This window comes from Propithecus coquereli, unplaced genomic scaffold (assembly GCF_000956105.1).
Source record: "Propithecus coquereli isolate 6110/MARCELLA unplaced genomic scaffold, Pcoq_1.0 Scaffold256, whole genome shotgun sequence".
Lineage (NCBI taxonomy): Eukaryota > Metazoa > Chordata > Mammalia > Primates > Indriidae > Propithecus > Propithecus coquereli.
Genome location: NW_012148130.1, coordinates 127,799 through 150,536, shown reverse-complemented (window position 1 = coordinate 150,536; position 22,738 = coordinate 127,799). Strand labels below are relative to the sequence as shown.

General features: G+C 64.8%; 2 protein-coding genes across 2 annotated transcripts in view; one reads left to right on the top strand and one right to left on the bottom strand.

Moving 5' to 3' along the window:
* Nucleotides 1-1,891: 1,891 nt before the first annotated feature.
* On the top strand, nt 1,892-7,867 carry SIVA1 (SIVA1, apoptosis-inducing factor). The gene is made up of 4 exons (XM_012647091.1): nt 1,892-2,082; nt 4,411-4,605; nt 5,398-5,554; nt 7,633-7,867. Exons 1-4 carry the CDS (start codon nt 1,965-1,967, stop codon nt 7,688-7,690), a joined length of 528 nt encoding a protein of 175 aa, XP_012502545.1. The 5' UTR covers nt 1,892-1,964; the 3' UTR covers nt 7,691-7,867.
* A 1,274-nt stretch (nt 7,868-9,141) lies between these two features.
* The window catches only part of AKT1 (v-akt murine thymoma viral oncogene homolog 1), a 28,789-nt gene continuing 15,192 nt past the window's right edge, over nt 9,142-22,738 (bottom strand). Inside the window, exons 2-13 of the mRNA XM_012647089.1 lie at nt 17,680-17,808; nt 15,027-15,138; nt 14,485-14,632; nt 14,062-14,193; nt 13,924-13,989; nt 13,164-13,232; nt 12,784-12,909; nt 12,583-12,711; nt 12,280-12,494; nt 11,943-12,030; nt 10,484-10,586; nt 9,142-10,133 (exon numbers count right to left, since the gene is read on the bottom strand). Coding sequence (XP_012502543.1) covers nt 10,054-10,133; nt 10,484-10,586; nt 11,943-12,030; nt 12,280-12,494; nt 12,583-12,711; nt 12,784-12,909; nt 13,164-13,232; nt 13,924-13,989; nt 14,062-14,193; nt 14,485-14,632; nt 15,027-15,138; nt 17,680-17,808 — 1,397 coding nt within the window. The 3' untranslated portion in view covers nt 9,142-10,053. The remainder of the gene's footprint in view (nt 10,134-10,483; nt 10,587-11,942; nt 12,031-12,279; nt 12,495-12,582; nt 12,712-12,783; nt 12,910-13,163; nt 13,233-13,923; nt 13,990-14,061; nt 14,194-14,484; nt 14,633-15,026; nt 15,139-17,679; nt 17,809-22,738) is intronic.

The following is a 22,738-nucleotide window of genomic DNA, read 5'->3' as shown; positions in this document are numbered from 1 at the left end:
TTCATGCTGCCTCAGCATCCACTTGGACACGAGCTGGACTTTCTCCTGCCAGAAGCAGGACTCAGTCACCTCGGCACAGCTTCTAGTTCTCTGCCTCCTCCTGTTCCTCAAGGTGGTCTACCAGGTCAACCTTACACCACCGCCCCCTGGTGACCACCTCCCTATGGGACAGCTGGGCGCAGCTTACGTGACTCTCCCCACTGACCTCCATCCCCACATGGGCTGCACACGTGCCGCTGTGACCACCTCTCAGTCCCAGCAAGACTCCACGGGGCTGGTGCCTGCTGGCGCTATGCCCGCCACTCAGAACTCCCCGCAGGAAACCCGCCTGGTAATGCCGGGGCCCCAGTAAAGGCTTCGGCCCACAGGTCGCTCACTCCCTCAACTGCTTCCCACCCTCTGGTGATTGCAGCTGCCTGAGGCAGGCCGCCCTCCTCTCTCTGGACCTGTGGGTCACACGATGCCTCTGTTACTTCATGTGTGCTGTTGAGCCGCCCCCTCTGTGCCTTACCTGACACACCCGAACCTAACTCTCGTCCCGGTCAGGGCTCTCCTAGAGAGCAGCTGACTTGGTAGGAATAAACGGGACAAAGGTCAGACAAAGAGGCACAAGGTCGCCTGCCAGCACACATGAGCCAAGTGTGAGAGGGGCGCCTGGTCACGGTCAGACACTCAGGCGTTGGGCTGTCCACCAGGATGAGGACGCATCCCGTAAACACTTGCTGTGAACACCCACTATCTCCTCCCTGCAGCCCCGACAGAGCAGGGCTAGAACTCATAGCCACTCTCCAGAGACGTCAAGACCAAATTAGAGTAAAATTATGACATTGATGTTTAGGAAATGTGCCTGACCAGCAGGACCCCAGAGTGGGACAGCCACAGGGACCCGGTCGGAGGAGGGGAGCAGGGACCTCTAACGAGCAGGACCCCAGAGAGGGACAGCAGCGGGTACCCAGTCAGAGGAGGGGAGCAGGGACCTCTAACGAGGACCCCAGAGAGGGACAGCCGCGGGGACCAGGTCAGAGGGGAGCAGGGACCTCTGATGAGCAGGACCCCAGAGAGGGACAGCCGCGAGAGCACTGCCCGGCGCGGGGACCCCCAGTCAATGAGCCAGCTGTAAAAAAGGCACTTTTCCGGCAATGGAGGAAATGTGGGCAGGGCGGTAGCTGCCGGGAGCGGGAACTGAGGCTCCCGGAGCCCGCGTGGACCTGCGGGAAGTCAGGTCGGCCTAGCGGGAGCAGAAGGCTGCGAATTCGCCACCGTCAAAACCTAGCAAGAGTGGGTCACGCTCGAACTTGGGGAAAGGGAACGAGGAAATGAAACCAGCGCCCACAGTCGTTTAGGGGCCAAAACGAAGCGGACGCGATGCTGTCACCAACCTATCCCGCGCTGCACCTCCCACGAGCCCCACCCTCGACGTCGCCACCGACCTATCTGGAGCCGCGCTTCCCACGAGTCCCGCCCCAAACGTCGCCACCGACCTATCTCGCGCCGCACCTCCCACGAGCCCTGCCCCGACACACAAGTTTCTATCTGTTACTGTCGCCAACTGCGCTGAACAGTCCCGATTCTCAGCCTTGCCCCTGGCCCTTCCTGCGCCACCAAGTACCGTCCCTGACCTTGCCCCCACCCTATCCTGCGCCGCGCTCGTAGGAACCCCGCCTCCGAGCTCTCCTCCGGCCTAGGATGCGCCGGGTGCGCCCCCTGACCCTCAACCTCTCCCCGACCTTTCCCGCGCTGCGGTCGCCGACGCACGAACCCCGCCGCGACGTCCCCCTCGACCTATCCGGAGCCTAGTTGCGCAGGAGCCCCGCCTCCGATCTCGACCCCGGCCTATCCCGGGCCGCGCCGCGCCCTCGCCCCGCCCCCGTCCTCGCCCGCGGATTGGCGCGCTGCTGTGACGTCATGGGGTCAGTGGTCAGGCGCGCGCGGCAGCGGAGCTGCGTCGCTCGGGCCCCGCGGCCATGCCCAAGCGGGGCTGTCCCTTCGCGGCCGCGGCCCCGCTGCAGCTCAAGGTCCGTGTGGGCCAGAAGGAGTTGAGCCGCGGCGTGTGCGGCGAGCGCTACTCACGGGAGATCTTCGGTGAGTGCGGGGGCGGCTGTCGAGGGTTCGCCGCAGCGGGGCCTCCATCCCGCCAGGCCACAGGTGGCATCCACTTTCCCGGCCCCGAGCCCCTGGGAGCTGGGAGGCTGCGGGGACACGGGCTGGCCACGTCTGGGGTCAGTGAGTGGGACCTGAGTGACCCCCAGGCCCGTCCTCTCTGTCGCTGCCCTTGTCGCCACCCCTTCCTCCACGAGCTCTCCACAAGTCACCGTCCACAGTGAGCGGAGCCCGCTTGGTGCTTCTTGGGACTTTGTTGTCCGGACTTTGTGGAGGATGCCTTAGTCTGTGCGCCCGGGGCCCCGCAGGCCGTGGGAGAGGTCGGGGGATGGGATGTCCTGGGTGGATTAAACTGGAAAAGTGCTTCTTCTACCCAAGAGATATTTATGGAGCACGCCCGCCCTGCCAGGCTCTGGGCTGGCCCGGGAGACCAAAGGCAAAGAAGACAGACGCGCCCCTGCGTCCCGGGAGCGCCCAGACTAGCGGGGGAGGCCCGTGGTGAGGGCAGGCTCAGGTTGCTGCAGGAGCATCTGCAGGGATATCAGAGATATCAGAGGTTTCTCGAAGGAACAGCCTAAGCCTAATCCGGCAGGGCGAGGAGGAGTTAGGCAGGGAGGGAGAGGAGGGGAAGAGTGCAACGTAGCGGGATCAGCGTGAGCAGAGGCCGGGTGCGGGAGAGCGAAATAGCAATTTCCAGTTCCAGGCAGGATGTGAGGGCAGGGAGCTCAGAGGTGAGTGCGCCGTGATGGTGGGGCCGCAGTTTCCTCTCTGAGGTGGTGGATTTTCGTATGCGGGCATTAGGTATATCGCTATTATTGATCATCACTTTAGAGTGACTAATACCTGGGGTAGGTGCAAAGTGGAGCTTACCTTCCCTAGTGGTTGGGGACACAAGGTTTATGCTGTAGAGCAGTTAGAGAATGACCCACGGTGTTGGCAACTGAGTGGTGCCACTTGCGTTTGGGAATGGGGAGACAGAGCCCAGTCTCCGGGTCGGCTTCTCTCCAGTTCTCTTCCTCTTGCTGCATCTCCCCAGAGCCAGCAACTGCTCCGCCCTCTCTCTCCCTGCGCACTAGGGTTGCAAACTCAAATGACCTCGCAGGCCATGCAGGTAATAAATGAGGCGGGCACGGAGTCTGTGGCTGAACTGCAACTGTGTGCCCTCTCAGGACATGTGAACTAAACAGGAATGGGGACCAGGTCAGCCTAAGTGTCGACTGTCTCCCTTGAGTCCTAGGGCATTTGCAGGGGCTTGTCATTCACAGGACTGGGCCGGGGAGGGCGGCTGGCTCGCTGGGCCTTCCGTAGTAAGCGTGACTCGAGTGGTGAAAGCCAAGCCACAGCTGCCACCCTGATCTCTTTGCCACAATTATACCACAAGTCCTTGAGGACAAGGATTACTCTCACCCTGTGACATCCACTTATAAATGAGGGCACCATGGAGGGTCGGGAAGAAGAGGTGCAGGGTGTGGCTGGGCTGTCATCAGCCACTCCATTAGTTGCCCTGTCACTGTCATTGCTGCCAGTTTCACGTGGAGCCGCAGGGTTTCTAGGATCTCTGTCCCGGCTGGGGGTGAGGTAGAAAAGGAAAAACGAAGCATCGCTGGGCCTGGAGCCGGGTGTTGACGCTGTGAATTCCTCCAGGTGACTGAACTGTAGCCTGATGGAAAGCCACTGTTCTGGGTGCTGAGTAACCACTTCAGCTCCCAGGGATAGGTGGGTCTGGAAGGTTCTGGGATACCTTTGTCAGGAGCCGGCTGCTGCCCCGTCTTGCCAGCAGCTCTGCAGGAGGCGAAGCAGTGCGACGCGCACTGGCCTGAGGTCACAGGCCAGCTCAGCCTGTGGCTGCTTCCTGCCTGGGTGGGCAGAGGAGGAGCCTGTTCTGTGAATTATCGCTGCACCGTGCAGAGCTTCCTCTGTGCGTCACAGAGCCCGCTTCCAGGGTGGGGGTGCTGGGGGAGGGGGCACAGCCTGTGAGGTGAGGCCAGCTGTGAGTTGCAGATGAGCGCAATAGGAGAGGAGTGTCCCTGTCTGTGTCCTTTGTGTCGGACACAAGGGGGGCTGCAGGGCAGGAACACTCTGAGGACGTGGCAGCCGAGGCGGGAGGGAAGAGCGTTCTCAGCATGGAGGCAGAGCAGGCCGGCCTGGCCGGGACCCAGCTTGGGCTGGGGTTACTGGCTGACAGAGGCCCCAAAGGGGACGCACAGTGCGCGCCAGCAGGGTCCATGCGAGGCTTGCAGGGTGAGGTGGCTGTGCAGGGGCGTCCTGTGCTGCCCAGGTGTGAACGTGAGGGTGATTTGTCTTCCCCAGAGAAGACCAGGCAACTTCTTTTCCTCGGGGCCCAGGCGTACATGGACCACATGTGGGATGAAGGCTGTGCTGTCGTTCACCTGCCAGAGTCCCCGAAGCCTGGCCCCTTGGTGGCCCCGAGGGCAGCACGTGGGCAGATGCTGATTGGACCTGACGGCCGCCTGACCAGGAGCCTCGGGCAGGCCTCCGAAGCCGGTGAGTGGCACTGGCCGGTGGTGGCTTGTGTGTTTCTCTTTACTGGCAAAATTGTCTGCTCAGGGCCCTTTCCTACCTGGGCAAGCAGGAGTCCAGCCAGGTCTGATGCGTCAGGCAAATGCTGGAAGGCCCCGAAGGCTGCTGTTACCGGAGGCCTGACCCTCGCCAATGTCCGAGTCTGGACATGGTTAAACAGACTCTAACTACCGGGCCAGAGAAGGAGCAGAGACTCACCTGGGTGCCCCACCTGCTTTCCACCTGCAGCCCTCTCAGGTAGTCCCAGCAGGTGGAGACACGCAGGTTCCATACCTGTGCGGTGTGGGTCTCAGACCACCGCCTGTGCTGCCTTTTGAAAACAGAGTCCCTGACCTCACCCCCAAATCTGGTCTGTGGGTCTAAGAGGGGCCCAGGACCTCTTTGCTAGCCACAGAAGCAGTGGGCCACACAGACACAGGTGGGACACGCAGAGCTCTGACACCAGCGTTTGGGGAGGAGCTGGGCCCTCCAGCCTAGGCCCAGGTGGCGGAGGGTTCTAGGCAAGGGAAGGAGCCCAAACCTGGAGTCACATGAATGGCCACAGGTGCGTCTCACCTTCGCGTTCTCCCCGGGTACAGGGGTGTTGGGTGCCCTGTTTGGCTCACAGGTTGTCGGAAGGATGCAGTGCTGGGTGGGGGCCGGGGCGGCAGGTGGGAGCATTCTGCCCTCAGGTGTACAGGGAGGTGGGTGACCCTGCCGCCCCAAACTCTTCCAGTGTCCTTTCCCGGCTGACGGTGTGGCATTTTTTCCTCGCAGACCCATCTGGGGCAGCGTCCGTCGCCTGCTCGTCGTGCGTGAGGGCCGTGGACGGGAAGGCGGTCTGCGGCCAGTGCGAGCGAGCCCTGTGCAGACGGTGCGTGCGCGCCTGCTGGGGCTGCGGCGCCGTGGCCTGCGCCCTGTGCGGCCTCGTGGAGTAAGTGCCAGAATCATGTCCTCAGCGAGCCATACGTGGGGATGGGTGGGTCGCCCACAAGCACCTGCTTGCGTGGCCCTGACACCGCGCCATCTGGTATTGCGTGACGGGCTGTGGTGGTGACGGCCGCTTGGCCCAGCTTTAGCGGTTAGTGGCCCTTTCTGAAGGAGCTCCAAGTCTTCCAGACCGCTGCTCTTTTCTCCGGCTCGGGCCCCCTGTGTCAGGCAGCGTCCTGTTCTCATTCTCTCTGCCCTCCTGTCGGGGCTCTCCTAGCCAGCACTTTCTCAGGGATCTGTTCGCTGCGCAGCTTCTCGGCGTCTGAGGCGCCCCGGCACTTGGCAGCAGGCGCACGCCGCCGCTTTCCCCGCAGTTGCGCCTGTTTGGCTGCGGATTGGCTTTAAGCACGAGGTGGGGTGTCTGCTTGAGCTGCCCTTTGTGCCTGCGTGTCTGCCGCAGCTGGCAGGGTCCCGTCCTTGCTCAGAGGGTGCTGGGCAGGGGGACCGTCCCCACCCCAGTGGCCACTCTTGGCAGTGGGCAGGGCAGAGCTGTGCCCTGCAAGGCAGACGACTTCCCCCAGACACACAGGGTGGCTGCCGTGCGAGACAGAACCACACGTCACATCCCGAGTCTCTTCGGCTGGGTGGGAGCTTGGGGTCCCGCCGTGGGGGGCGGTGCACTGGGGAGCAGCGCCGAGGCTCTGTGGCTGGTTCCCATGGCTTCGATGTGGGAGTAGGGTGCCGCGGCCTCCACGCTGGGTGACTACAGACGTCGCGTCTTCTTTCTTTGGTTTTCACCAACCCAATTTCTCTCTTCCTGCATACGGGTAAACTGAAAAGGCGTGGTCTCCCCTGCGTCACCTCCTCACTGGCGCAGGGGTGAACCCAGAGTGGAAGGGCAGGTTGAGGGGAGAATGCGGTCCCCAGAGAGAACTGTGCAGCCCCACATGCCTGGCCTGCCCTCTCGCCCTGCACAGGCGTCTTGGAAGGACCTCCCCTGGACTCCCCGAACTGGTTTCCTCTTCCCCAGAGGCCCCCAGAATTCACACTGGGATGCCTGAGAGAGCCCTGCCCTTTTTTACACAAAAGTGACTTGCTCCAGGTCACTGCAGGAAGCTATGTCCCCAGCATCCCCCATGGGAAGCCCACAGTCTCCTGCCCCCTCCCCAGCCAGCTCTGTGAGTGAGGGCGGGTCTCTCCCCGCGGCTCTGGTTTAACGCAGACGCGGCAGCCTGCCCGGTGGCCCAGCACGGCCCATGCCTGGCCTGGCCTGGCCTGCAGGGCTCGCCAGCAGGAACTGGCTGGGGGCTGCCCGGACGGCCGCACACTGCGCTGCCAGCGAAGCGTGTGAAGCGCCAAGTGGCGAGCAGTCCCAACTGCTCTGTTGACTCAGCTTAGACTGCACTGTCCTTACCTGTGTTTCCTGTAGCGCGTTGCCTGTTCGTGTCCTTGTACTTTCTCTCCTGATCAGTTTCTCCCTGTGATTTGCTGGACTTCCTAGTCTTTACTCTTAGAGTCTTGCTGTATCAGAGTAAATCACCGTTTGGCAGGCTTCCCATGTAAACCTTCGTGGCCCCGGGAATTCTGACAGGACTCTGGGAGGTTTCTGTGGAGAGCTTCTGTCCTATTTGAAACCCAGGTTGGGCCCCAAATGGCCTTACCTGCTGTGTGAGTCAGCCGTGGCCACCGTCACAGGGCCACTGTCAACAGCACCACCGACCGGGGCTGAGACAGCAGATTGACCGACCCCAGTTCTGGAGGCCAGGGTCTGAGTCGAAGGTGTCGGCCGGGCTGCTTCCTTCAGAGGCTGTGCGAGGGGGTCTGCTCGCTCCCCGTGGCTGCCGGTGCTCCTTGCTGTTTGTAGATGGCCGGCTTCTCCCGTGTCTTCATGTCATCCTCGGTCTTTCTCTTCGCCTAATGCTTCTTTTAGGGCCCCCACTCCAGTGTGCCATCCCATCAACTGTGATCCTGCCTCCAGATAGAGTCACATCCTGGGGTATGCTGGGGCTGGGACCTCGGCATTGGAATCATGTTACAGCCCCTAACAGCAGCTTTTTTCTCTCCTCCCTGGTGATGTCGCAGCTGCAGTGACATTTATGAGAAAGCACTGTGCACCAGCTGCGCCATGTTTGAAGCCTGAGGGCAGCTCAGGTCAGCTGCCTTCCCCGAGGGCCGCGCCGGCGGGCAGCAGCCTTCCCTGGACAGCCAGCAGCGGTGCTCACGCCGAACTCGGGGCGAGCGGGAGCGGCGCCTTTTACATGTTGTATTTTGTACTCCTGATGCAGAAGTGAATAAACCCCTTTATATTTGCACTAGAGGGCTCTTGTTCGTGTCGACGGTTCTGAGGGCGAAGCGTGTGACCCACCACGTGGAGGGCGTCCACCTGGGAGGGGTGAGGGGCAGTTGCAGTGGCCCTGGGCCCTTCTAGGCTCGCACACCTGTCTACCCCATAGTCCCTGCTCAAAGATGTCTGTTTCCACATCAGCCACTTTCAGTAACTCTTCGCTCATAGTTTGCAGATACTGGAAGGGCATTCTGGTTTCTGCGATGCACGTTTTTTAATAGATTTGAAATCTGGATGCCTGCTACCTCCAAAGCATCATTTAGTACGTAATGTTTTGTGTACGTTTGCGTCTTCCAGAAAAGCTGTGTAAGTTGTTACTGGTGTGACTTGAAATTCACAGCCTGCTAGGACTAAAGCAGTAAGGGACCCCCTCCAGAGAACTTGAGACTAATCCAGATGTGGCTGTTGTGGCTCCCACAGACCCAGGGTCATCCCCACCCTGTGCTCCCTGCCAGGCACCCCCTCGCCGCCCCTCCATCATTGCCTTGGAGAGGGGACAGCTGCCATCCGGCCAGGCGTGGGCCCTATGAATGCCCTCAGCTGCGGGGGTTGAGGCCCCAGGACCCCTGGCTTCCACCACTCCGCACCAGCCTGGCCTGCATCCGGCATGGTGGAGAGCGCCCCGGCAGGCCTCCACCAGGTGGCGCCAGCAGCACATCCTGCAGCTGCTGGAGCTCAGAGCTCATTCCTGGCGCTCTGGAGGTGACCTCGGCCCCCCATCCTCACCCCACCTGGGCAGCCCTTCCTCCTGCTCTGCCCAGACTCGCTGTGTGACCTGAGCACGCTGCTCTTGCGGCCTCCACAGGCCTGGGGCCTGGTCGTGGCCCAGGCCAGGACCTTCACCCCAGAGCTGGGCCCCCCGAGTCCCATCCTCCCTGTTGGTCAGGGTTCTGTTCACGGCTTTGCCCAGGGGAACAGCAGCTGGGGCAGGGGCAGGTGGCCCTGCAGCCTGGACGGCCTCCTCCATAGCTGGGGCGAAGCCAGGTGGGGTCAGGAAGAGGGGTCACGGGACACCTGGGCATCCCGTGTCTCCCCTCAGGCAAGTCCCGCCAGAGCTGGGGGAGGAAGGTCTTCCTTGGAGGCTGTGGCTGGGCACGGTCCGCAGGCACCCGCCTGACCCAGACACTCCCCGAACCCACCCCGGGCGCTGATGCCCAGCAGAGCGGGGGAAGACCAGGGCCCCCTCACCCAACAAAGTGGGCCACAAACTTGAAAAGCGATCTTTATTGAAGAATTTGGAGGGAAAGTTTCATATTATAATAGTAAAAATACTAAAGTTGAATGTCGTAAAAAAACGCCAAGGTGCAGCGGCGGCGGCGGCAGCATCTGGCTGGGAGGGGCGTGGGGGCCCAGTGCCAGCCTCCCTGCAGAAGGGAGCGGGGGCCTGGGCGCACAGCTGAAAGTAAGCGTCTAGAAGACAAGTGCTACTGTGGAGGAGTCGTCTGAGCGGGAGGTGCTCGGTGGGACGGCCACCAAGACCGCGACACAGGAGGGAGAAGGGGTGGGATGGAGGGGGCTTTCTTTTTACTAAGATTAACCACCCGCCAATGCATCTGAACAACGTAATACACAGCAACAAATTTAAACCTTGTTTCTCTGTCCTGTTGGGCGAACCCTGGCCCAACCCCCACCCCAGGTCCTGTCTCAGGGGGGCCAGCCTCTGAGGACATCCTTGCAGGCATGGCCTTAGTCCTGGGGGGCTGCCACGTGCCCCCCCGAGGGTACCAGCCAGCATGCCACTATGAGGTTGCTTCTGGTGCGCTAGACCCAGGTGACAGCCAGGGCCAGTTGGTGAGACGGGCTAACGGGGCGGGGCGGGGCTGGGGCAGCGGCAGGACCTGCCTGGACCCCGGACCCACTGCACGTGGCTGCAGAAGTCCTGAACGTTTTCCTACGAAAATCTAATTGTTCTGAGGCCCAAGGCCACATCAGGAGCACAAATTGGATGAAATAAATTAAGGAAAATTGCAGGGCAATTTTCTTCCCCAAGGATGCTGCCCACAGCACGAAGCATCTTTCCACCGTGCTCGGGAGGATGGCGTGGCTCCTCTCAGACACACCCCGGGAATAAAACCATTCAACGCGCGCCATCCGCCTGGGGCCTCCTCTGGCCGTGGAGCCGCTGTCCGGAGCAGAGCCGTGGCTGCCCGGTGGCCGCCTCAGGCCGTGCCGCTGGCCGAGTAGGAGAACTGAGGAAAGTGCGGCCTCCGCTCGCTGTCCACGCACTCCATGCTGTCGTCTGCGGGAGGAGGCCGCTCAGACCCGGGGCCGCCCCCCGCCGCCTTCACCGGACCCCCAGCTCCAGGATGAAGCCAGACCTCCAAAATCGCCGCCAGCCCAGGGCCATGCACCCAGGGAAACTGAGGCAGGGCCCATATCTGGACACGGGCCCCCATCCCTCAGAGTGCTGGGGGTGGGGGAGTGAGCCTCCCTCCCTTATCATTAGTACCTTCCAAAAGCAGCTTTTTAAAAATTTTGATTTTAAAACATCTGAAGCCAAAAAGGAGTTGAACCTTGCAAGCATCCCCACAGAGGGCAGCCACTGGGCGCGCCAGCGGGGAGGAGGGCAGCGGGCCGAGCAGCCCTCACCTTGGTCGGGCGGCGTGATGGTGATCATCTGGGCCGTGAACTCCTCGTCAAAATACCTGGTGTCCGTCTCCGATGTGACCTGGGGCTTGAAGGGCGGGCTGAGCTGCAGAGGGGCAGACGGAGGGGCTGTCACAGGCCTCGCCCCAACTGCCAGCACCCCAGACCCAGGACACACCAGCCCTCATGGTGCCGGCACCTCCAGGGCGCCGTCTGCCGAGCCGCCGGCCCACGCACAGCTCCCGCTCCGGCACGGCGGCCTGGCAGGGGTGGAGCAGCGGCCTGGGGACAGCGGGGGCTTTGGGACACTCCTGTCAGCCAAGAGGTGATGGGCAGTGCAGCCCAGCCCTGCCAGACCCTCCCTGCCCCCTGGCAGAGGGGACAATTTGTTTTTTATAAATTTTTTTTAAAGATGGGGCCTCCCTATGTTGCCCTGGCTGGGCTTGAATTCTGGGCTTAGGCTCCAGAGTAGCTGGAAGGACAGGCATGAGCCACCATGCCCAGCTCTTTCTGGTTTTCTTTCTTTCTTTCTTTTAACTGGGTTTCTCGTAAATGGGGAAGGGGAGAAGAAGGAGGTCCGTGGAACCCCTGCCTCCCCCACGGCTCAAGGGCCTCGGTTGAGGGTCAGGCTGTAGGGAGGACCCTGAGGACCCAGGACGCAAGGGTAACTGTAAAGTGTGCACACGTGAGGGGCGACCAGACGGCGCCTCAGGTCCCTCAGGCAAGGACATCCTCAAATGCTGGCCCCAGAGTCTGGCCTGGTGCCAGTGCTGTCCCTTGCGCACTAGCGGGGTCCTTGGTCAAGGCCGGGCAGGAGTCAGGCACCGCCCGAGCCCCCCACACCCTCGGAGGGCAGGGCTGGAAGGTGGCAGGCCACGGGGCCAGAACCTGGACCAGGGCCGGCGGCACGCACCTGTGCCAAAGGGAGGACAGAGGCCCGGTGGGTCCCCAGGCCGCCCAGCCCAGCGGCCACGTGCAGCCTGACACGAGCATTCAGGGGAGGTGCTGGCTGGAAACCGGCAACACGTGCGCGGTGACAGGGCACCCAGCACGCCGCGGCACGGCCTTGAGGGCACGGCCTTGAGGCCCCGTCCGCCTGGGTCAGGGCCTGGCGCTCGCGGGCTCCCTGGGCAGGGCGAGCCCCCAACGACGGGCCCACGCAGGACGGAGCTGCCTCCCTCAGGTGGCCTCCCACCCCTGCACACCCAGAGGGAGGACTGGGCTCTCCTTGCAGCAGGAGGGGTTCAGGTCAGATGACCAAAGGAACTGGTGGAGGGGAGGGGGTCGCACCCCTACTCCACCCCCGCCAACCTTCAATGTGCGTGCACAGCGTGGGGCCTGGGCCGCAGAAGGCTCCACAGCCCTCCAGTCGGTGCAAGCGTGGGTGTGCGTGACAAGCATGCCAGGGAGCGCCGCGCTCAGGGCACGCGCGGGGGCTAGGGATGGGGGCGGGCCGGCGCACCTTCTTCTCGTACACGTCCTGCCACACGATGCCGGCGAAGAAGCGGTGCTGCATGATCTCCTTGGCGTCCTCGGAGCCCCCACCGAGCCTGGGGCAGGGGACGGGGCCACAGTGACGGCGCCATTGCCTGCTCAGGCCCCACCCTCCCGCCGCATGACTTGGGGCCTCCCCAGAGGGGCACCCCAGGGCTGTGGGGACGGCAGGGCAGCCTCTGAGCACATGTGGGTTGGGGGCTCTCTGAGTAGGTGTGAGGAGCTGCAGGCTCCAGCCTGGCCAGCCACCTGCCACACCTGGAGACGCGGCCGGGAGGACGGGCCGGGCACTGGTGGGGCCTCACCTCTGCTTAGGGTCCTTCTTGAGCAGCCCCGAGAGCAGGGACTTGGCTTCGGGGCCGAGCGTGCGCGGGAAGCGGATCTCCTCCATGAGGATGAGCTCGAAGAGCTTCTCGTGGTCCTGGTTGTAGAAGGGCAGGCGGCCGCACATCATCTCGTACATGACCACGCCCAGCCCCCACCAGTCCACGGCCCGGCCGTAGTCGTTGTCCTCCAGCACCTGGGCGGGCAGCAGGGGCGGGGCGGGCGTCACAGCGTGCCCAGGGCAGGCCTGGGTGGGGAGCGCGCGCAGGCAGCGGCGGGCGCACCTCAGGGGCCAGGTACTCGGGCGTGCCGCAGAAGGTCTTCATGGTGGCGCCGTCCTTGATGCCCTCCTTGCACAGCCCGAAGTCCGTGATCTTGATGTGCCCGTCCTTGTCCAGCATGAGGTTCTCCAGCTGCGGGAGGGAGGCGGCGTGGTCAGCGCTGCCAGGCCCCGTCCCTGCCTCCCGCCGGCCCACGGGGCGCACCTTGAGGTCCCGGTACACCACGTTCTTCTCTGAGTGCAGGTAGTCCAGGGCCGACACGATCTCGGCGCCGTAGAAGCGGGCCCGGTCCTCGGAGAACACGCGCTCGCGGGACAGGTGGAAGAAGAGCTGTGGGAGGCGGCCGTGAGGCAGGCCAGGCCCACCCGCAGGGCGCAGGGCACTGCCAGCCTCCAGAAGGCCCGGGGGGCCCGGAAGGTACTGGAGACCCCAACTCAGCAGGGCAGCCACCCCCTAGCAGGCAGAAGCCCGTGGCGGGCACCAGCCCCACCGCCCCGTGCTGCAGGCGGGCAGCAGAGGCGCTGAGAGGGACAGGGCCCTCCCCAGAGCCGCCCCGCTGCCGCGCACCCAGCCGTGGCCCCTACCTCGCCCCCGTTGGCGTACTCCATGACAAAGCAGAGGCGGTCATGGGTCTGGAAGGAGTACTTCAGGGCCTGAAACGGAAGCAGAGATGGAGCCGCGGGGCGGGGATGGGCAGGAAGGCGGCCTGACACCACGCTGCCAGCGGGCTGGGCGCCGGGCAGCCCAAGAGGCACCGAGGCCTATTTGGAAGATGGTTAGGTGGGTCTGGCCAAGTGTCTGGGGGCGTCAGGACCTCGGCGCTGGCCGCGCCGCCAGCTCGGGGGCACCAAAAGGGGTGGAAGTAGAATGACAGACCCAAGTTCCTGACCCTGCTGCCCTGGCAAGGAGAGGACACGCCCTCCTGGACAGAGCTGGCTGGGCGGCGGGCACGTCTGGAACCACAGGTGGCTTTGCTCTTAAAGGAAAGACCCCACCCATGGCCAACTTGTTCCCAAACTTGGTGACCTTGGAACTAGTTAGTCTAGCGGCTAGATCCCACTCACCGTAAATACCTCCCAGCCGAGTCCCGCAGGACAGGGACCACCTGGCCTGCACCCCAACAGAGGAGGCAACGGGAGACTGGCCTGCAGGATCGTGGGGTGTGGGGAGCCTGGGGAGGACCCCGTGCCCATCAGCACCTCCACACCCCAACCCTCCACGGGGGCCGGTCCCAGCGTCACCAAGTCTGAGGCCGGGTCCCTCGTGCATGCGGGAAGACGGGACCGTCTCTCAGAGGAAGCCGTGTGGGTGACAGACTGAGCCCGGAAGGGCCGCGGGACTCACCGTGAGGAAAGGGTGCCTGGAGTTCTGGAGGACGCGGTTCTCGGTGAGCGTGTGGGCCACCTCGTCCTGGAAGGCAGGGCCGGTGAGCCGCCGCCCTGCCCGCTGCCCCGCGGCCCGCCCCACCCCGCCCGTGCCCACCTTGGCCACGATGACCTCCTTCTTCAGGATCTTCATGGCGTAGTAGCGGCCGGTGGCCTTCTCCTTCACCAGGATCACCTTCCCGAAGGTGCCCTTGCCCAGCAGCTTCAGGTACTCGAACTCGTTCATGGTCTGAGGGCAGCGCAGGAGCCGGGTTGGCGGGCGCCGGCTCAGCCTCCGCCCACCAGCGGCCCGCACGGGGCTGGAATCACCCGCCGGCCGGCTGGGCTCAGCGGGGCTCTGGGCCCACTGACCACACGGGGCTGCGGCCCCAGGCCAGCGCACTGGGGTCTGGGGAACGGTGCAGTGACCCCATTGCACCTTCCGGACCCGACACCCCAACTTCACTTCCAACACAGGGAAGGAGACGGGGGAGCCAGCCCCCACCCCGCTGCCCCGGGCACAGCAGAGTTGGGGCCTCACCACGCGGTGCTTGGGCTTGGCCAGGGACACCTCCATCTCTTCAGCCCCGGAGTTGTCACTGGGTGAGCCCGACCGGAAGTCCATCATCTCCTCCTCCTGCTTCTTAAGTCCGTCGGCCACCGTCTGGATGGCGGTCGTCCACTCCTCCCTGCAGGGCAGTCAGGTGAGGCCCCGCCCTCCAGCAGGAGCCCACCCTGCAGCTGCCACCCACCCCGGCCTCCCCTCCACGGCCCAGCTCAGAGGTGGTGACAGAGACTCCAGAGAGAGCCCTGGGCTGGCCACACTCGCTCAGGGTCAGAAAACCCTCCTGGACGCTGGGGACACTGAGGTGCAGCCCTGCGACAGGACCGAACCTCCTCCCCACCTGGTTGTCATCTCATACCTGCTTCCCCACCCAAACCCCACAGACGGTTTCCAAAACGGGCTCTGAGCAGGGCCTGGGAGCACTGGGGAGCAAGGATGGCCACAGGCAGAGGGTGCCAGTACCCCACTGTCCCCACGTGTTTGCGGCAGGCGGCCCAGCCCCATGCAGCCTGGCGTACCGCTCCTCAGGCGTCTCCACGTGGAAGGTGCGCTCGATGACCGTGGTCCACTGCAGGCAGCGGATGATGAAGGTGTTGGGCCTGGGCCGCTCCGTCTTCATCAGCTGGCATTCTGGGGGCGGGAACAGCACACACGCATCTGCCCGCGCCCACCTGCCATCCCGGAGCCTGCCCCACAGCCCTGGCCGCGCTGACCGCCTCCCCGGGACCCCTCCCATCAGGCCTCAGAAAGTCCCATTTCATCCTTTGCAAACTGTGGCTTCCCTCCTCATTAAAAGGGGCTAGGACCCCACACCCCACTCTGGAGGGGGGAGGCAACCCCAGAGCGCATCTGAGGCTGGGTCGGGTCAACCCACACCACTGTCCCTTCCTGCGGTCCTTCCTCCTGTCCATCTGAGCCCCAGCACGTACCAGGCCTCGCAGGGTGGGAGTGTGCAGGGCCCACAGGGCCGCAGCAGGGAGGGGCCTGGGAGAGCAGCTTGTCCCACCTGGTGCAGGAACATTCTGCCATTTTCCCAACCACACCTGGAGCACACACACACTTGGAGTATGTGAACACCTGGGGCATACACAGCTGGAGCACACACACCTGAGCATATGAACACCTGGGGCATACACAGCTGGAGCACACACACCTGAGCATATGCACACCTGGGGCATATGCACACTGGAGCACACACAAGCCTGGAACACATGTATCTTCAGCTGAAGGACTCTGGGGACACGCCAAGCCCTGAGAGGGTGTGTGAGCACATGGTGCAGCTTGGAGGCTTCTCGGCAGGATTCTGGCCCAGCCTATGTGTGGCAGGAGGGCGGGGGGCCAGCAGAGGGGCCTCCGACATTCCAGCATCTTGGCCCTGGCAACCGCGAGGGGCCCGGCCAGCCGCGAGGGAGCGTTCTGCTGGGCCTGGGGGCCAGGAAGGGGCTCGGGGCCAGCCTCGCGGGGAGGACAGCCTGTGTCAACGCGGGCAGGGGCAGTGGAAAACCCGAGTGGGCCTTCTCATCCCGGCACGCCAGCCTCCCGCGTGCTCCGGACAGCCCGCCGGGGCCCAGCAGATGCAGCTCCATCGCCAGGGCCAGGTCTCAAGCCCGCAGCCCCAAAACCCTGCCCCTAGACACAGAGGCCCAGCACAGCCCCCACTGCGGCAGCTCTGGCCCCAGGACCTGCTCCGGGCCGGGCCAACAATGGCCTCGTTTGAAGTCCCCGCCTGCCGCTGCTAGGACAGCCCCCTCTGGCAGGTACCCACCCATGTGTCCCCTCCAGAGAGGCCCCTCTCCTTCCTTCTTGTGCTGCCTCCCCCGCCCCCAGCAGGGCCCTGCCTCAGGCTGCCGCTAGGCACACAGGGGCACCCAGCCTTCTCCTTGAGCCCTGAAGCCCCCAGCCCCAACCAAGGAGGCGCTGGGGAGAGCCTGGCATGAGCAGCAGTGCACCTCCCATGTGGCCACGTGGCTGCCAGGGGACCGGGCGTCTGCCTCCTGGGTCTCCCCTCACCCCAGGTCCCCTCTCTCAGGCTGCCCTGCTGCTGCCGGGCCTGCGGCAGAGAGCCCAGGAGGGCAGTTCAGGGCTCACAGGAACCTGCAGGTCCCCCAGGAAGCCCCTCAGCCCGGGCCCTTCCCCTCCCACTAGATGCCCCTAGGGCAGGGTCTGCTGGCCACCAGGCCCCCTGGGTGTGGGTGCCCGAGCCACCAGGCGCCCGACAGATGCCACTGCACCGGGAGTCCCTCCCGCCCTGCCCAGTGCTGACCCTCTCTCAAGACCCTGGACCAGAACCTGGGGGTCGGGGTGGGGGGAGCTGGAGGAGCCCAGGGTCCCAGGCCACACGGCAGGGAGGGCAAAGCTACCTGCGGGAAGGGCCTATGACAGCAGTGCCAGGGCTGGGACCTAGGACCAACCCACAGTGGGCACCGAGCTCTGCCCCCTAGACCACGGCCCAACACAGATCTCGGCCCCATCGCGGGCAGGTGTCCCACGGTGAGGCCCTAACGAGCCACTCAGTCACACACAGGCCCGTGTCGGGGCACGGGCATGGGGATGAGGCTGGGAGGGCCGCCACTCCCGGCATCCCACCCCCACGGCCCACCTCCACCCCTGGGCCCCTGTCCCACGGGGTAGGGTCACACACGCTACCCCCCCACAGGCAGGGAGTAAAGCCACAGTGGCCACAGGAGGAAGCACCACAGCTCATCTGGCTTTGAGGGACGCCCCGGCCCACATCCTGGGTGAGCCCCACCACGTGTGCCATCTGTCCAGGCAGACTCCCAGCCACGGCCCGGCTGAGGGGCAGGCAAAGGTCCCACCACAGGTCTGGCGGCCCGGAGGGCCTGTCCAGGGAGAATTGCTGGCTCTCCCGGGGTGACGGAGGCTCCTGCGCCCGGGCCCCACGTGCTCCTCCTGCCCTCCCCACCCGAGTGCTCTCCCGGGGTGAAGCCGGCGGGAGGAGGGGCCCTGGGTCGTCACTGCTCAGCTGGGCCCGCCAGCCTCCAGATCAAGGGTACCAGGGAACCGCTCAGGGCCAGCCCGGAGACCCTCGCCCGCCAGAGCTGGCCACCCGGTGGTCCTAGAGGACATGACCTGGGAGCCAGCGCGGCCCAGCCTGGCCCCACTGCCTGCAGGCTGCCGGCCCCAGGGCACAGGGGTGCAAAGCCCACTCACGTGCCACGGAGAAGTTGTTGAGGGGGGACTCGCGCTGGTCCACATCCTGCGGCCGCTCCTTGTAGCCAATGAAGGTGCCGTCGTTCTTCAGCAGGAAGTAGCGGGGCCGCCAGGTTTTGATGTACTCCCCTGCGAGACCGGGCCGTGAGTGCTGCCGCCTGCGGCCTCCCCTCCCCCACAGCTGGCAGCTGGTTGTGCCAGGACAGACGTGCCCAGGAAGCTTGAGTTCGGACCGTAGGCAGGGGGCGGGGCGTGTTCCTTAAGGCCAGCAGCGGAAACGTCCCCGGGTCCATGAGAAGGGGGCTCACCACGCCAAAGCACCCACCCCCCATGAAGGGACGCCCACAGCCGTGTCTGCAAGGCCAGGGCACCCAGATGTGGGGAAGGGGTGCGATCAGTTAACAGGTGGCTGGGGGAGGTCTGGGGCCATCTGCACGCCTCCCTGTCCCCAGCAGGCACCAGCTACACTGCTGGGGCTTCAGGGCCAAGAGCTCTCCCCAAGCACACAGGGCTGGCCAGGTGGGCCAGCCAGGTGGTAGCTGCAGGTGACAATGTGTGTGTGAGCTGCCCACCACGGCCGGTCTCTGGCTGAGAAAACAGCCTGGTGTCCTCAGCGGGGGGTCAGTGCCACGCAGAGCGAGATCCCATGGCTGTCCCGGCGCAACTGCAGCCAAGGGACAGCACCTCCACCCAGGGACACAGAGCACTCCCTGGGCACTGCCTAGGAAGCCCGCCAGGCCCGTCCCACCCATGAGTTACCCAGGTACATGGGAATGTTTTCCCTCAAGTTTTGCAACATCAGCCATAAACGGGCGTTCACACTTAAGGATCAGAGCAGATGTCCTCTGTGATATCCCAGCAACTGTCATTTTTCATACTGACACCCGGAAAAAAATGTTTCATTTACATTTTGTCGAGCAAGGAATTTGAACAACAGGGAGTTTACTAATTAGGCAACCAAGGGCGGGAGGGGCCCGGGTAGGGTCTGGGGTCCCTGAGCTCTGGGGCCTGGGTTTTCCAGCCAGAACCCTGGATGAGGGTGCCTGGAGGGATGCGGGGGGACAAGCAATTGCCCTGTCACCGGGCCACCCACCCCTGGTCCGGCCAGTCCGCTTGATGAGATCCAGATGCCCAAGCGCCCCCTGCACACTGAGCACATCTGGCTGGGACAGGGCTCTTGGAGTTCCCACAGGCCAGGCCCCGGGGCCTGGGCAGCAGCCACCACCCTTCCTCCTGCAGCCCCTGGGGCACCTGGCCAGCCCTCTCCACCCTCAGGACCTCGGCGGGCCACAGCACCGCTCAGTGTGGGGTGGGTGGGACCAGCTGACCTGCACCTGCAGCTCAAACCACCCCCCGAAGGCTCTCAGGGGCCACCGGCTGCACCCGGCTCCTGGGTGCGGGCAGTGGGCCCTGTAGGTACTGGGGGAGCCACCGGGGCTCGACAGACGGCCACCTCCAGGGCCGTGGCCTCCCCTTCTCCCCCAGCTCCACTGCCCAGACCCCCCAACCAGGCCCCTCAGGGTGTGGCCTGTGCAGCCCTGTCCTCGCTCTGCACGACCCAGGGCCACTGAGGAATGCTGGGGTCCCTCTCCCAGGGAGCCCGCCCAGCAGGGCCAGGGGGTGAGGATAACAGGCTGCTGGTTAGCCCCAGGGGCTCCGGAGGCCTCTTGCAGCATCTCCCACCTAGAGGTGCAGCCAGGCGGCCAGAGCCACCCTGGGCCACGTCCCCAGCCCGAGCGAGGTGTCCTTAACCAGACACCAGCACCAACATGCACCACCCCCAGCACAGGGAGGACCCGGGCATCGGTTGGGGAACAAGGTGGCGAAGCAGGAAGGCGTCCACCCTCTGTGAGGCTCTGAGACGTGGACCCAAACGTGGCAGGGCCCCTCGAGGGAATGGGGAGGTTCTGCCGCCCCTTCTGTTGAGTCCACATTTCACGAGCCGTGGCCAGGACACTGGAGACCCACACCCTGGGTCCCACACCCCGACCCCGCGGGCGCCTCTGGCCTGCAGCCAACACCGACACTCAGGGAGGAGGAGGACACAGAAGGTGGGGGCCCGAGATCTGCACCCACCCCCAAGGCCATTCCTCAGCGTCTCCACCCGGCTCCCCCGAGCAGGTGTGGCCTGGCCACCCTCAGGCCCGGGCACCAGCTCCTGGGGTCTCGCACCCTCCCTGGGCGTGCAAGTGTCCGCAGCCCCCAGCCTTCCAGGTGCCGCAAGCGGGCGGGAGGCTTGCGGGGCGCAGAGAGAAGGGGTACGCACGACCCACCCCCACCCCACCCCACCCCTACCCCGTCCCACTTGCGCCCACCCGCCTGCGCGCCAGTCTGGAGCTGTCGGCCCCTGATGGAGTGCCTCCCTCCTGCCAGCTGCCGCTCGCTGGGACACTAGCTGAGCGGGAAGACTGATGAGCACCCTGAACCCATCCGATCCACCAACTGCCGCCGGCCCCCACTGCGCCCAGCAGCCCCCCGCACACGCAGTCCGCCCGCCCCAGCCAGCCCCTCCCCAGGTCCTGGGAGGCAGGTTCTGGGAGCTGGATTTGGGGTGCAGGAGGGGACAGGCCTCCTCTGGGTGGAGGCAGGACGGGTGCCAGGCCCCAGGGGACTGAGGCGTCAGAGCCATGCCCTGTGATGCCCCAGAAGGCCGGGCCCGAGCAGGCGCAGGGGAGCAGTGTGAGAGAAGGGGCCTGGCAGGCCTCTGCCCGGGGCAGCCCCGCACCCGGGGCCCTCGGGGCCAGGCCCGGGCTCCAGAGACACACGCGCTTCTTTCTTCCTTTCCCGCCTGGAGGTCCAGCCAGGCGGCCACTCCGGGCTCCAGCAGCACCAACTGCAGCCGGGACCAGGGCTCGCATCTCAATGAGTTCAGGCCAGACAGGACGCAGGGCGGGCAGCCAGCCCAGACGACAGGGAACCCAGGGCCCCCACTCCCTGCTCCAGGACTGGGGATGACACAGGATGGGGCACGTGAAGGAGACGGCCACCCCGGGGCCCGGCCACTGCCATCCTCGTGGTGCCTGCAGGCCGGCTCCTGCTCACCCCGGGTACCCTCGGGAGTGTGGGGGCGACAGACAGAAGGGACGCCCACAGCCGTGTCTGCAAGGCCAGGGCACCCAGATGTGGGGAAGGGGTGCGATCAGTTAACAGGTGGCTGGGGGAGGTCTGGGGCCATCTGCACACCTCCCTGTCCCCAGCAGGCACCAGCTACACTGCTGGGGCTTCAGGGCCAAGAGCTCTCCCCAAGCACACAGGGCTGGCCAGGTGGGCCAGCCAGGTGGTAGCTGCAGGTGACAATGTGTGTGTGAGCTGCCCACCACGGCCGGTCTCTGGCTGAGAAAACAGAGCCTGGTGTCCTCAGCGGGGGGTCAGTGCCACGCAGAGCGAGATCCCGTGGCTGTCCCGGCGCAACTGCAGCCAAGGGACAGCACCTCCACCCAGGGACACAGAGCACTCCCTGGGCACTGCCTAGGAAGCCCGCCGGGCCCGTCCCACCCATGAGTTACCCAGGTACATGGGAATGTTTTCCCTCAAGTTTTGCAACATCAGCCATAAACGGGCGTTCACACTTAAGGATCAGAGCAGATGTCCTCTGTGATATCCCAGCAACTGTCATTTTTCATACTGACACCCGGAAAAAAATGTTTCATTTACATTTTGTCGAGCAAGGAATTTGAACAACAGGGAGTTTACTAATTAGGCAACCAAGGGCGGGAGGGGCCCGGGTAGGGTCTGGGGTCCCTGAGCTCTGGGGCCTGGGTTTTCCAGCCAGAACCCTGGATGAGGGTGCCTGGAGGGATGCAGGGGGACAAGCAATTGCCCTGTCACCGGGCCACCCACCCCTGGTCCGGCCAGTCTGCTTGATGAGATCCAGACGCCCCAGCCCTCCCTGCACACTGAGCACATCTGGCTGGGACAGGGCTCTTGGAGTTCCCACAGGCCAGGCTCCGGGGCCTGGGCAGCAGCCACCACCCTTCCTCCTGCAGCCCCTGGGGCACCTGGCCAGCCCTCTCCACCCTCAGGACCTTGGCGGGCCACAGCACTGCTCAGTGTGGGGTGGGTGGGACCAGCTGACCTGCACCTGCAGCTCAAACCACCCCCCGAAGGCTCTCAGGGGCCACCGGCCGCACCCGGCTCCTGGGTGCGGGCAGTGGGGCCCTGTAGGTACCGGGGGAGCCACCGGGGCTCGACAGACGGTCACCTCCAGGGCCGTGGCCTCCCCTTCTCCCCCAGCTCCACTGCCCAGACCCCCCCAACCAGGCCCCTCAGGGTGTGGCCTGTGTAGCCCTGTCCTCGCTCTGCACAACCCAGGGCCACTGAGGGATGCTGGGGTCCCTCTCCCAGGGAGCCCGCCCAGCAGGGCCAGGGGGTGGGGACAGGCTGCCGGTTAGCCCCAGGGGCTCCAGAGGCCTCTTGCAGCATCTCCCACCTAGAGGTGCAGCCAGGCAGTCAGAGCCACCCTGGGCCACGTCCCCAGCCTGAGCGAGGTGTCCTTAGCCAGACACCAGCACCAACATGCACCACCCCCAGCACAGGGAGGACCCGGGCATCGGTTGGGGAACAAGGTGGCAAAGCGGGAAGGCGTCCACCCTCTGTGAGGCTCTGAGGCGCGGACCCAAACGTGGCGGGGCCCCTCGAGGGAATGGGGAGGTTCTGCCGCCCCTTCTGTCGAGTCCACATTTCACGAGCCATGGCCAGGACACTGGAGACCCGCACCCTGGAGCCCACACCCCGACCCCGCGGGCGCCTCTGGCCTGCAGCCAACACCGACACTCAGGGAGGAGGAGGGCGCAGGAGGTGGGGGCCCGAGATCTGCACCCGCCCCCAAGGCCATTCCTCAGCGTCTCCACCCGGCTCCCCCGAGCAGGTGTGGTCTGGCCACCCTCAGGCCTGGGCACCAGCTCCTGGGGTCTCGCACCCTCCCTGGGCGTGCAAGTGTCCGCAGCCCCCAGCCTTCCAGGTGCCACAAGCGGGCGGGAGGCTTGCGGGGAGCAGAGAGAAGGGGTATGCACGACCCACCCCCACCCCACCCCACCCCTACCCCGTCCCACTTGCGCCC